Consider the following 12,880-nt stretch of genomic DNA (forward strand, 5'->3'; position numbering starts at 1 on the left):
AAATGAAATAAACCAAATATACACATATATGGAAATATCACATGGCAGTCCACAAACTTTTCATTGAGACAGGGTCTTAATGTAGCTCTGGCTAGCCTGGAAGTTGCTATGTAGATAAGCTAGCCTCAAACACATTGATCTTTCTGCCTTTGCCTCCCCCATAGGCTGGATATGCCTCATCACACAAGGCTTATTATAGACAGTTTTATTGTGTTAGGTTTTGGTTTGGTTTGGTTTGGGGTTTTTGTTTAGTTGTTTTTTTCTAAGACAGTGTTTTTTCTGTATAGCCCTAGTTGTCCTGGAACTCACTTTGTAGACCAGGCTGGCCTCAAACTCACTGAGAGCCTACTGCCTCTGCCTCATTGGTACTGAGGCATTGTCTACCACCAATGCCTGTGGTTTTTTTTGTTTTTTGTTTTTTAAATAGTGGGGGCTGAACCTTTGGTCTCCTGCATTCTAGATAAGTATTCTACCAGAGCTACTTGTCAGACCTTCCTTCCATCCCTTTAAGATTAGTCTCACCAAGTTGGATGGCTTGACCTCATTCTTTACCACTTGTAGACTTTGAGCTTGCAATATTCCTATCTCTGCCTTGTAGACATCTGGTGATACAGGCTTGCCTAATTTATATTGTGCTTGTTTTGTCTTCTTTGTTTCGAGGGTTTTTGTTTGTTTGTTTTGTTTTTGTTTTTGTTTTGTTTTGTTTTTGAAGATAGGGTTTCTCTGTGTAGCCCTGGCTGTCCTGGAACTCATTTTGTAGACTAGGCTGGACTCGAACTCAGAAATCTGCCTGCCTCTGCTCCCAAGTGCTGGGAGCCACCACTGCCTGGCTTGAGGTTTTTTTTTTTTTTTTTTTTCACTTTTATCACTTAAAAAATAAATGTTAGAGAGGTAGAAATATAGCTCTGTTTGTAGAGTAGTCTTGCATAAAATACTGCAACTTGTTGATCCCCAGCAAGGAATAAAACTAGTCATAAAAATGAGGTCAGAAGTTCCAGATCATTCTTTAGTACATAGCTACTTCCATGTCACTCTGGACGATATATGAACCTTGTCTCAAAAGTAAATAAAAGCTGGGCAGTGGTGGTGCACGCCTTTAATCCCAGCACTTGGGAGGCAGAGGCAGGGGATTTCTGAGTTTGAGGCCAGCCTGGCCTACAGAGTGAGTTCCAGGACAGCCAGGGCTACACAGAGAAACCCTGTCTTGAAAAACAAACCAACAAGCAAAAAAGTAAATAAAGTAATTTAAGATGTGTGAAGATTCCATGATTCAACCCATTAATCTAGCCAGGCATGGTGGCACATGCTTTTAATCCCAGCACATAGGAAGCAGAGGCAGGTGGGTCTCTGTGAGTTTGAGGCTAGCCTGGTCTATAAAGTGACTTCCAGGAAAGCCAGACTGTTACACAGAGAAACTTGTACTGAGGTACAACAAAAAACCCAAAAGACAATAAAAAACAAAAACAAACAAACAAACAAAAAAGAAAGAAAAGAAAGGAAATAAGAAACTACCCCCCCCCCAAATAAAACGAAACAAAAAAACCCCTTGGTTTAATTTCCAGTGGGGAGTTAGTCAAGGAGAAGGATGGGGAGAGAAAATAACTGATAGAAACATATTAATATGAATAGTAGGAGCTGTAGAGATGACTCAGTGTGGTTAAGAGGATATTCTGGCAGAGGGGCCAGATTTGGTTCTCAGCACACACACTGGGTGGCCCATATCCACCTGTAACTACTCTGGCTCTAAGCTATCTAACACACTTTTCTGGCCTTCATGGGTGCTACACAAACCCACACCCAGACACACATACACACATATTTTTGAAAAAAAATCTTTAAAAATATTTAGTTCAAGTGGGACCGGACATAGGAAAAAATGAAGATGGTAATGATGTTTGTTTTGTGTTTTTGTTTCCTATCTGCTCTATACAAAACCAGTTTGAATTCTTAGCCTCATTTTGATTCTGGGATAGGTGTTAGTTTACAGTCCCATCAAAATGTACCACCATTCATTTAAATTCATTTCCTTTACTCTTGTGTGTCTTGAGAGGACAACTTGCAGTCTTTTATTTTCCTGAAGCAGAGTCTGCCATTGTTTTTGTTGGATTGCTTTGTATTCCAGGCTAACTGGTCCATGAACTTCCAGAAAATTCTCCCATCTCTACCTCCCTTCTCACTATAGGAGTGGCAGGATTACAGATACACACCACCACACCTACTGTCTTCTGAGGATCCATGCAGCCCTTTAATACAGTTCCTTATGTTGTGGTGACTCCCAACCATAGAATTATTTTTATTGCTATTTCATAACTGTAATTTTTCTGTTATGAATCGTAGTGTAAATATCTGTGTTTTCCAATGTCTTAGGCGACTTCTGTGAAAGAGTGGAGAGAAATCTCTGAATTCAGCTTCTAAGTGAAGGTACTAGACAGGATAAAGTGCCTCAACTCAGGTTTTCTGGTACCTGGCCAGCAGAAAACTAATCCTACTGTTCTGATTTATGTTGGAGTTGTTTCATGATAGTTTAGCAGAATTCATCTTGCCTTGGACCTGGGATGGGACGGAAGGCTTAACTAATCTCCTCTACAGGGGGCGCGCAGCTGGAATTCAGCAACTGAAAATGAGAAAGATTTAGTTACCAGTCTGATTTCTCTTACAGGTTTAGGGGACATGGTAACAATGTAGACACGGTCTAGAGAGATGCGTTTTAATAAAATACGAGCATTCCCTAATCTCGGTTCCTGAAGTAACTCCAGTCAGATTCGGGTATGCTTCGCACCCCCAAGGCACATTCAAAGTTTCTGTGGGCAGTCTGGAAGTACAGTTCATTAGTGATGTGCATGCAGGAGCTCTTGGGAAATGGTTGCAGGATCACTTTATGACACACTAAAACTGGCTGCGATTAGGGGCGAGGAAAGTGGAAAGGGGTTTCCTAATTGTCTAAGTTTTCAGACAACTGTGGCCAAGTGTTCGGCCAGAGGCTCGGGGACCCCGTAACAGAACAAAGTTTAGTTCCAGAGAACTGATAGCACACAACCGGATGAACGAACTAGGAAATCCCGCCCTCACCCCGGTCCCCGCCCCTCCCCGCCCCGCCCCCGCGTTCCTTCGGGGCGACTTTGTCAGTCAGTACCCTAAACTGTCCCACATGAGGTCACTTTGCCCGGTCACGTGCTCGGCCCCGCCGGAGCGCCACATAGCCAGCCGCACCCCTCCACCCCGCCGCCCACGTGACCCGGCCTAGTTTCTACAGCCTGGACCCAGCGCTCCGGGGAAGCCCCTCCCCGTGCCCGGCGCTCCGCCCCCTGAGCTCGGCTCCTCGCCCTGCGGGACTGGCGCGTGGCACCGCACTCCACGTGTTTCCCTCTGCCCAATGAGAGCGGGCGCCCGGGCGTGAAGGGGCGGGAGGAAGAAGACGACTCGGTGGCGTCGCGCGGAGGGGGCGGGGCCTGCAACGTCGGCCCGAACGAGGGGACGCAACGGAGGCAGGTCGGAACCGCTGCCGTCGCCATGACCCGTGAGTGCTGGGACCTTTCCTTCTCTCCCTTTTCTTTCCGCTCTCGCCACCCGCGCGGCCGGGCGCCAGCGTGTGCGTCCCCGTCAGCTTCCCCGGCGGAAGGTTCTTCGGGGAACGCTCTCCAGCTGCCTCCCGCCCAGCCGGAAGCGCAGCCCTCCGCACGCCGCCACTTGCGGAGACCCCTGTGTCGGGCGCGGGCCGCCGCCGGCTTTCCGCGCTGGGGAAGCCGGGTGCCCTGGGTGGTGGGCCCCGGCGCGTGCCCGGGAGGCCCCGGCGCTTCCCACACGCCGCAGCAGCTGTCTGGGCCCCCGCGCCGCCCCAAACTTGACGCGCGCCGCCAGCAGTCTCGACCGCACCGTCCTCCCGCACCCCCAAGTTAACCTGCCCCGGGGCGGCTGCCACACCCCGGCCGCCGAAGCCCTGCGATGGGGTCGGCGCCGCGGCGGGGGACAGTCGGCTTCCAGTTGCGGGAGGAGGGGCGCCGGTGTGGACGTGGAGCGGCCCCGGCTTCTCACTTTCTCCCTTCTCTTCTTAGGCGGTAATCAGCGAGAGCTCGCCCGCCAGAAGAACATGAAGAAGCAGAGCGACTCGGTTAAGGGAAAGCGCCGAGATGATGGGCTTTCTGCTGCCGCCCGCAAGCAGAGGTAGCCCCAGGGAGGGGAAAGGAAGGGTCGGGCCGGGACCGGACGGGGAGACCTGGGTTAGAGCGAGGGGTGTACCAGGAAAGAGAACTATTGCAGGGTTCGAGTCTAGGTTAGATGTGAGGGGGCAGAGTGCATTGCTTCCTCTAGGGTTTTATTTCCTCCCCACTCTAAATTGTTAGGTCACAGCCATACAGGAAGGGACTGGGGCGGGTCCCTCTCCGCAGGCTGATTTCTGCGGGCCCTGATTCTGACCTTAAGGGCAAGGGCAGGGGCTTCACCTATCAAGTTTAGTTGTTTTGACAGCCCAGTACTTTTGACCCTCCTTGCTGCTTGTCCCGACTTTCTCACTAGTGTTGCCAGGGTGTGGTACTTAGTACAGAATAGAGAGCCTTGGGCCTGAGTGGCCAGACTTCTGACCCCTTGGGCAACAGCCAGATGGAGACTGATTGCCTTTTGACCCTTAGCTCTATTCCTCTTGTTCTCCTAGGGTGGGAATATAGCAGCCATATGCTGAACTTTGTCCCATCCACTTCCATCTTATCCTCTGTACCCTTCATCCCCTTGCATCTTGTCCTTTTTGCCCTCTGGTACCTCCCAGTGCCCCATCATCTCTACCCCCAGGGACTCGGAGATCATGCAGCAGAAGCAGAAAAAGGCAAACGAGAAGAAGGAGGAACCCAAGTAGCTTTGTGGCTTCGTGTCCAACCCTCTTGCCCTACGCCTGTGTGCCTGGAGCCAGTCCCACCATGCTCGAGTTTCTTCCTGTAGTGCTCACAGGTCCCAGCACCGATGGCATTCCCTTTGCCCTGAGTCTGCAGCGGGTTCCTTTTGTGCTTCCTCCCCTCAGGTAGCCACTCTCCCTCTGGGCTGCTCCTGGGGGTGAGGGGGTTACCCCTTCCCAGTGTTTTTTATTCCTGTGGGGCACACCCCAAAGTATTAAAAGTAGCTTTGTAATTCCTTGAGCGCCTGGTTTGACTGGGGATTGGGGGAATGGGGATGGAGGAGTGACTGTCCTTTCCCACTAAAAGGGGGGAGTTCTGTTAGGCACCTAAGAGATTATGGATTTGTAGACTTCATAACGAAAACATCACAGAAGAAGCCTTTATTTTAACTATTGCAATCAGAAAAGCACTCCAGTTATAGGGCAGAGTAATCCTTTAAGAACTATAGAGACTTCTTTTCTGTGATTTATATCCCCGACATTGACCTTGGACACCATCCCCAGGATGGTATTGAGGGCCATAAGAGGGGAAGGATCTAAGACCCAAGTTTATGTCTCTTCCTCATTCTTTGTTTGCTTGAAAGTTGGCCGAAAAAAGTCCTACTGCTCACCAACTTCCCATGGTCAGCTGCTCTTGATAGTCACATTCTCTTCTGTTCTGTCATTCCTCGTGGAATGAAGGTGGTTTTTGTCTTCCATTTCCTTTGACTTCAAGATCAGGATTAAAATCTGTGGTAGCCTCTGCCCCTTTCTTCCCATACCCTGGCTTGTTCTGTGGTCTGGGCTTCTTCCACCTCTGCTCAGAGCTGAGCCACTTGTTTCCTTATGATTGCTAAGAGCAGACCCAAATCTTTGATCTCTGTAGGTCTTTCCCTGACCCTATTTCCAGCTCAGGAATCAGGAAGGGGCTTGTGCCACACTGCTAGGATCAGGTAAGGCTCCTGGGTTTACTTCCTGGGAGTTAAAACTCTTTGAGTTTTAATGAAGCCACTAGTTCGTCTACTTCTTCCAGTTTAGATACTTATTGAGCCTAAGTGGTGATAACTGCCCATTTGTCCTTGATGTATTGAGCTCAGCTGGGCGGCTCTTGGAGTTAAGATTAAGAGCATAATCTAAAGGGTCTCCCAGTTTGTTAATACAGATCAGGAGCCAGTTTTTATGTGGCAGTACTGATACCACGGCAGTGTTGCCTAAAGATGCTAGGGTAATTGTGGTTCTGAGTGGGGAGCCAACAGTGGTACCAGGAGCAGCCCCAGATAGAGGAGTACACAGGCCCAGCATGAGGCAACTTTTACCCAGAAGGTAGCCCAGCTACCCTTAGTGAAGGTCTTCTCCAGCTCTGCTTCCTCATAGCTGTGAAACCAAAGGCTGATTAGAGATGATACAGGGCCTTAGCTTTTTAACCCCTGCTTCCTCGTAACCAGGGCAGATCCTTGTGTGTCTCTCCCAAGAACTTTTGGAACAGCCTTAAAGTGTTTGCTTAAAATAGCTAGGTTTTTGGGAGAGTATCTTATGTCTGCTTTCATCCTACCTGAACCAGTTGGTAAGGGTAACCATGACATAGAGTGAAGCCAGGAAGAAGGCAAAGTGGAAGCCAGAGTAGCTGTAGGAGAGATGCTGGCTCTGCACCTGAGCAGCAGCTGGAGGGGTCTCCTGGTCAGCTGGCCTGGCCCTACTCCTTTGCCCTAGAGAGAGAAGTGCTGCTGGGAAGCAATGTTTCAGACACTCCCTTCCCCCAACTCTTGTGAAGGCTCTTGAGGGCTCTGGCCTTTTACAGGGTTCAGCTGGCTAGATTGCTCACGGGACTCACCATCCTCTGGTTCCACTGTTTGGGGGCAGCAGAAACAGACTGAGGGCTTCTGTAAAACAAAGCAATAATGTGTTTTGAAATGGCTTCAAGATAGTGTAGGGTACTAAATCTCCCCTTTGAAAAGATTGGCCTGTTGTAAGAAGTGGAGGCACACCTGGGTTCAAATTCTTGCTCCAGCATATAACTGGCTATGCAAACTTTGGTAACATGTTTAATCTTTTGTGCCTCAATTCCTCCATTTGTGAAATGGAGCAGATACCTACCTCACAGGGTTGTTGTGAGGATTAAATTAAATGAGACTATGTATGTAAAGTATCTAGCACAGTGCCTAGCACATTGTGGGTACTCAATAAAAGGAAACAGCAGCTAGAATCTGAGCATTCTGGGTAGAAGTTGGTAGGATGTGTGTCTCTGTGTTTGGGGGAGTGGTGTTGGGGGTTTTGAGCTCTTAATGCTCACCTGGAACTCATACTTGTAAACCTTGATGATCCACAAGGGTCCAAATAACTCTGCCAGGTAGGAAGCCTCATTGCTGTGAAAGAGAGGTTTTTTAACTTTGTGCCAAATATGTGTTAGTTGGCACTTACTGTCCGCTAGTCCAGTTTGGTATCCTGGAGGGTATTGTGCTCCCAGAGGCCCCTAAAGGCTGCATTTTAAACTCGACATTCTCCCCTGCCCTCGTCATCTCATACAGATCATCTGACAAAGTGCTATTCTTAGAAAATGTCCCTGTTCGTGGGGAGCTTTTCTGATTCTAGACTTGCTCTACAGTTTAAATAAACCACAGCCCTGGACATTCTTCAGTGAGCCCTGGGCATCCGCTCACTTCCCGTTGGCACCTTTACGTACCAAGCAAAGAGCACACAAGCATACATGATGCCAGCACTAAACACTGCTACTGAGGTATCCGGTATTTGTGGTTCCATTTTATTCCTGCCAGGCAGGCACAAGGTATGATTCTGTCCTTGAGAGGTTACTGCCAAAGGGCAACGAGAGAACAGGGTTAGAACAAAGCTGGGCATTTAGAAGGAGCAGAAAAGGTCTTCAGCACTATCCTGGCAGTCTGGGTTCTCACTTGTCTCTGGGGGACGGCTGGACAGCGCAGAGAAGGTCAGATACATGATATAGCAGCTGATGATAGAGGCTTGTAGAAGGCCAGAGTTCGGTTGCTCTAGGGAGAACAGGTGTTAGTTGGCAGTGAACAGGGAGTTGGCACTACCTCCACGTGTACTTCGGTCCTCCCCATTCTTTGGGGGAGAGTTTGACAAAGGTAGCAGAGTTACTTTAGATAACTGAGATTGGGAAAGCTAATAACGTTTGCTATTCGCCCCCAAATCTGGAATGTTAAATTGCATATACTCACTGAGGCGGATGCAAGGTGTGATGGAGAGGAGAGACAGGAGGCCACAGAAGCAAAGGTGCAGGCTGAGTAACATCTTGTTGAGCAGGCAACCATCAGGGTGTGTGTAGTGGTGGAACAGTAACACAGCTCCCACACCTGCCATACTGTAGAATCCTAGTGTGGCTAGTAACACACCTAGGAACCAGCTACAGTCTTGAGCTGCACCAGTCTGCCTAAAGAGAAGTGGTTAAAGGATTAGAACTTTAAATCATTTCTGGTCCACACAGTACATTCTTGAGCTTTTTGTTATTCATTTTTTGACAGGATTTTACCATAAACTTCAGACTGTCCTTGAACTCTTGCCTCAGCATCCTGAGTGTTGAGATTATAGGTGTTTATCACCATTCTTGATTACCTGTTCTTGTTTTAAGAAGCTGAGTTGGAACTCCCTACCCTGTTTGTGTTTTTTTGTGGCCTTGAATTATTGGCCCTCCTGTCTCTACCTCCTCAGTATTGTTCTTTGGGAGGCCATGGGAGCAATACCTGCTATGGCCTTTGCCCAGACTTTCTGTATTGAGTGATGTCTGTCAAGCTCCTTTGGAGGAACCTTTAGGGTTAGGTGCTTCTTACAAATATATTTGTGTGTGTGTATCACATGGTTGTGAGCCACCATGTGGTGGCTAGGATTTGAACTCAGGCCCTCTCAGAGCAGACAGTGCTCTTAATCTCTGAGCCATCTCTCTAGCCCATCTTACCAATTCTTGTTCCAGGACTGGGCAAAGGCTGTGATAAGCACCAGCTGTAATAGGATGAATGTGAAGCCTCCACAGATGCCAATATAATGCCAGGCTGCAAGACAGGCACCATTGGGAACTTTTAGCTCTGGCTGGTCATGATGTATCAGTATATCCCTCCAACCCCACACTCCTTTTGATTAAAATGCTGTGTAGCCTAGGCAGATCTCAAACTCAATCCTGCTCCACTCTCCTGAATGCTGGGATTACAGGCTTGTAATATTAAGTCCAGCATCCTGCTCTTAAGTAGGAAGTTGTGGCCTACTCTAGCTGATCACAGTGTAAGATGAAGAGTACCTGGGAAGAGATGCTCATCAGGGATACAGAAGGCAACAGCACAGAGACCTAACAGGAACAACAGCTTGAGGCTCCAGAAGCTAGTTAGGATAGAGAAAAAACCAGATTGAGGAGAAATGGCAAAGGGGGGAAAGAAAAAAAAAAGTATGGCAGGTGGAACCAGCCCCGAGTCCCATTGCAGTCCAAGTTGAACTCAGATTCCACAGTCACATCTGAGCAACACTACAGTTACAGAAGGTTTGTATATAACTACTACTTATATTTTAGAGCACAGGACTTCATAAACATTTTCTGTCTTTTTACAGTGCTCTTCATCCTGTTGTTTCTTTTAGCCAACTTGCGTCTAACTACCCTCTGTCCCATCCCCATCCAAAAATCACACACAAACCTGTTATGCAGCTGTGCCCGAGGGCTGGTAGGGGAGTGGAGGCGGACTAGCAGCACAGCCTGCAGCAGGTGAAAGGTGGAAGTTCCTGCACATACTCGGTACACAGCCCCAGAGCCACTGAGCACTGGACAGTCAGAGTTGCCAAACAGAAGGGCGCATAGCACTGGGGGCATCTGGATCTGCAGGGAGTTTTGTTGTGAGAAAAGTCAGGGCACGCCACAATATAGGGACAGGTCTCAACTTTTCACTGGTAGGTTGAGTCTTTTGCTCCCTGTTCCCAATCCAATATTTTTTTCTTTCTTTTTTTTGGTTTTTCAAGAAAGGGTTTCTCTGTGTAGCCCTGGCTGTCCTGGAACTCACTCTGTAGACCAGGTTGGCCTCAAACTCAGAAATCCGCCTGCCTCAGCCTCTGCCTCCCAAGTGCTGGGATTAAAGGTGTGCGCCACCACTGCCCGGCCCAATCCAAAATTTAAAGGTTTGTTCTTTTTTTCCTCACGTTGCAACCCCTGCCCACTTACCCCTTGTGCTTTGCCCAAGACCTTTTCTACCACTGTCTTCGACAGCAGGAGGCAGCAGACTGCCGAGGCCCCCACGTGGAGAAGGATGTAGAGTAGGCGGCTACAAGTAGACTCTGTCAGAGAGTGGCAGCCACTGGTCCAAGAAACAAGTCCACAGCAGGACACCTGGGGATAGAGCGGATGTTGGAAGCAATGCAGAATTTTTCAAAGGGTGTAGGGTTAACCAAAGGTCAAATTCTCAAACCCTCCATCCTGTCTGGCTATGTGCCACTTAGGATTACCTTCCACAAAGCACTAGTAAGATTTTCATTGCAAGAACTTTAAACTCTAGTGTATTCTTGAACCACTTACTTTTTCCTAACGATCTATGGCTGGGAATGTTTGCCTATTATCCAGGCAAAGAACCACGTTTCTCTTCCCAACTCCTAGTTTTTTAGCTATCTCTTGCTTAAGGGCATTTTCAAGTCTCTTCCCAAAGGTCTCACCTGATTGAAGGGGGTTTTCACTACGACATCACTGACTCCACCATGCTGCTGTGCAAGGCCCTGGGCGGTGCTCCGGGCTGTGACGACTTTTGCACCCATCATTTTTGGCCCAGAGATTAGACGTAGATCCAGTATTGGAAAAACTGGTGAGGAACTGCAGCTTCTCAGGATTTTTGCCCATTGGACAGTCACTTTGCTGGCCTAGTCATTCGTCTTAAGGCAGCAGTATGGACATGTCATATAAAATGAATACAGATTACCGGGAAGTAGTAGGTGCAAATACTCTTGTGAAGATGCCTTCACCGGGCTTCGTATTTCGGATCATTCGGACTGTTATTCTGAGATTAGGAGCAGTTGGCCTATCTGGTCTGGGGATTAGGTTTTTTAATTGGTTTAGGATTAGCCGCCTTGATTGGACGGAATTTCTTGTGTGTGTCGGTGTGTGAAGGGATTGCTCTTAGGAACAATGTGCTTTTAGGTGCTGGGGGTAGTGAACAAGATAGTCGAAGGAGACGTCAGAAAACAAGCTGGAGAGGAAGTCAAAAACGAACCTCTTTCCTAGCTAAAGCTTCTCAAGACAGGGACAAAGGTGTGGTCCAGCGCCTACCCCGCCCCTTATCTGGGCGGAAGCTGAGGGTTGCCGGAAGTTGTGAAGCAGCAGCCTATGCGGCGGCGCGCTGAGATCGAAATGGCGACCGAGGGAGACGTGGAGCTAGAGTTAGAGACCGAGACCAGCGGCCCGGAGCGGCCTCCTGAGAAGCCAAGGAAACATGACAGTGGTGCTGCTGACCTAGAGCGGGTCACTGACTATGCGGAGGAGAAGGAGATCCAGAGTTCGAATCTTGAAACGGTGAGGTTGGCTGGGAGCTTGCATGAGAGGGGTTGCGAATGGGGCAGGACTGAGGTGAGACTGATCGGTTTGCTGCTCTCTGGAGCTCCTGGACCGCTGATGGTGATAGTGGGATTTGGCAGTAGGTGGGGCTAAGCGACAGCATTTATCTAGTCTGCTGTTTGCTTAAGAGTTTGAGAGAAATTGGGCCTCAATGTATCTCAAATGCACGAAATTAAGCGTATTCGATTGGTCCTGAGAATACTGGTAGTTGTGAATACCTGAAGAAAGCACGTGGTTTTTATTTTTGGTATTGCGTTTTAGATCGGAAAATTTGGGTCGCACGATGGTAGTTAACTAGACTCGTGTTTTCTACAGGCTATGTCCGTCATTGGAGACAGACGGTCCAGGGAACAAAAGGCCAAACAGGAGCGGTAAGTTGAAAGCACACCGTCAGCACTTCTGGTAGGTCCTCGTCCTGGAGGGGAAAAACTTTTAAGTCTTTAACCAATTCCTACAGATCTAGGGATTACAGCTTTGTTAGTTGGGAGGAAAGGTTCCTGGGTACCTTCCTGTAAAACCTCCAGGGGAAAGAGTTGGCGCGTTTATTTGCTATTTTCAGTAAACTTTGTTCCACCCATTTTCAGTGTGTAGCTGGGAGTGTTCCTTCTGGGAGTTTATAGTAGAGGCAGAGAATGAAAACAAATGCATATATATTTACAGGGAGAAGGAACTGGCAAAGGTCACTATCAAGAAGGAAGATCTGGAGTTGATAGTGAGTAGTAATGCTTTAATGGATTCATAAGAGAAGTTCTACTTAATTTGGGTTCCTGAAACAAGTGGAGCCAAAGTTTGTTGAAAAATTTATGCCTGAGAGAGGCTTCGGTGACGTGATTTTCCCTTTTGCAGATGACAGAAATGGAGATCTCTCGAGCAGCAGCAGAAAGGAGCTTGAGGGAACACATGGGCAATGTGGTGGAGGCTCTTGTTGCCCTAACCAACTGATAATGCGCTTTTTTAGACATTCTGGACTGATTTACTGAAATAAAGTGTTCTGTTTTGCTTTTTTTTTTTTTTTCAGTTTTCTCTCAGATCAAATGCATTATATATTCTATTTTATTGTCAGTTTCTATGTTGGACTCTGATGAAACTGTATGAACAATCAGTATAAAGAAGTACCTAATGTTCAAATACAGGCTCTTGTGTGTGTGTCTGGGCACTCTACTGCCATGGTGTTTCTAACAACTACCATATGAGCATTGAATTCAAGTCCCCTTCCCACCAAGTCATCTCACCAGCTCCAAGCAGCAGATACAAGGCGGTATGTTAGTCTCACTCACCTGACAGATTCTTTCTTGGCAATATGGAGTACATTTGGATCCTCTGCAAAAGATCCAAATGCATTATGTTTCTAGGATAGCTTATGCATTTTTTCCCCTGTTCTTTCCGTATAAGCCAGGCTGTTTCCAAACTCAGATCCCTCCCATCCTTGAGAGCTGCTTCAGCAACCCTTACAAACTCTTCAGGCTGGCTTA

At 47.9% G+C, this 12,880-nt stretch overlaps 3 protein-coding genes across 6 annotated transcripts; 2 read left to right on the forward strand and 1 right to left on the reverse strand.

The window, feature by feature from the left end:
• Positions 1–3,231: 3,231 nt before the first annotated feature.
• Positions 3,232–5,123, forward strand: Serf2 (small EDRK-rich factor 2). Of its 2 annotated transcripts, none has more exons than XM_031371675.1 (3): positions 3,232–3,517; positions 4,053–4,161; positions 4,760–5,123. In XM_031371675.1, the coding sequence occupies exons 1-3, from the start codon at positions 3,511–3,513 to the stop codon at positions 5,010–5,012; spliced, it is 369 nt and encodes a 122-aa protein (XP_031227535.1). In that variant the 5' UTR covers positions 3,232–3,510; the 3' UTR covers positions 5,013–5,123. The 2 variants fall into 2 exon arrangements, with proteins under 2 accessions (XP_031227535.1, XP_031227536.1); XM_031371676.1 differs by having other exon boundaries at positions 3,249–3,517; positions 4,783–5,120.
• Positions 5,124–5,273: 150 nt separating this feature from the next.
• Positions 5,274–10,862, reverse strand: Serinc4 (serine incorporator 4). Of its 2 annotated transcripts, XM_031371678.1 has the most exons (12): positions 10,517–10,862; positions 10,032–10,196; positions 9,514–9,692; positions 9,126–9,205; positions 8,790–8,883; positions 8,056–8,267; positions 7,768–7,863; positions 7,542–7,668; positions 7,152–7,224; positions 6,693–6,741; positions 6,414–6,567; positions 5,274–6,235 (listed from the first exon to the last, which is right to left on the reverse strand). In XM_031371678.1, exons 1-12 carry the CDS (start codon positions 10,616–10,618, stop codon positions 6,082–6,084), a joined length of 1,485 nt encoding a protein of 494 aa, XP_031227538.1. In that variant the 5' UTR covers positions 10,619–10,862; the 3' UTR covers positions 5,274–6,081. The 2 variants fall into 2 exon arrangements, with proteins under 2 accessions (XP_031227538.1, XP_031227539.1); XM_031371679.1 differs by lacking the exons at positions 8,056–8,267; positions 9,514–9,692; positions 10,032–10,196; positions 10,517–10,862 and having other exon boundaries at positions 9,126–9,274.
• Positions 10,863–11,076: 214 nt separating this feature from the next.
• Hypk (huntingtin interacting protein K) lies at positions 11,077–12,540 on the forward strand. 2 transcript variants are annotated; one of them, XM_031371673.1, is made up of 4 exons: positions 11,144–11,366; positions 11,724–11,779; positions 12,069–12,120; positions 12,255–12,540. In XM_031371673.1, the coding sequence occupies exons 1-4, from the start codon at positions 11,181–11,183 to the stop codon at positions 12,348–12,350; spliced, it is 390 nt and encodes a 129-aa protein (XP_031227533.1). In that variant the 5' UTR covers positions 11,144–11,180; the 3' UTR covers positions 12,351–12,540. The 2 variants fall into 2 exon arrangements, with proteins under 2 accessions (XP_031227534.1, XP_031227533.1); XM_031371674.1 differs by lacking the exons at positions 11,724–11,779; positions 12,255–12,540 and having other exon boundaries at positions 11,077–11,366; positions 12,069–12,128.
• Positions 12,541–12,880: the final 340 nt, after the last annotated feature.

The sequence above is a fragment of the Mastomys coucha genome, unplaced genomic scaffold, assembly GCF_008632895.1.
Source record: "Mastomys coucha isolate ucsf_1 unplaced genomic scaffold, UCSF_Mcou_1 pScaffold15, whole genome shotgun sequence".
Lineage (NCBI taxonomy): Eukaryota > Metazoa > Chordata > Mammalia > Rodentia > Muridae > Mastomys > Mastomys coucha.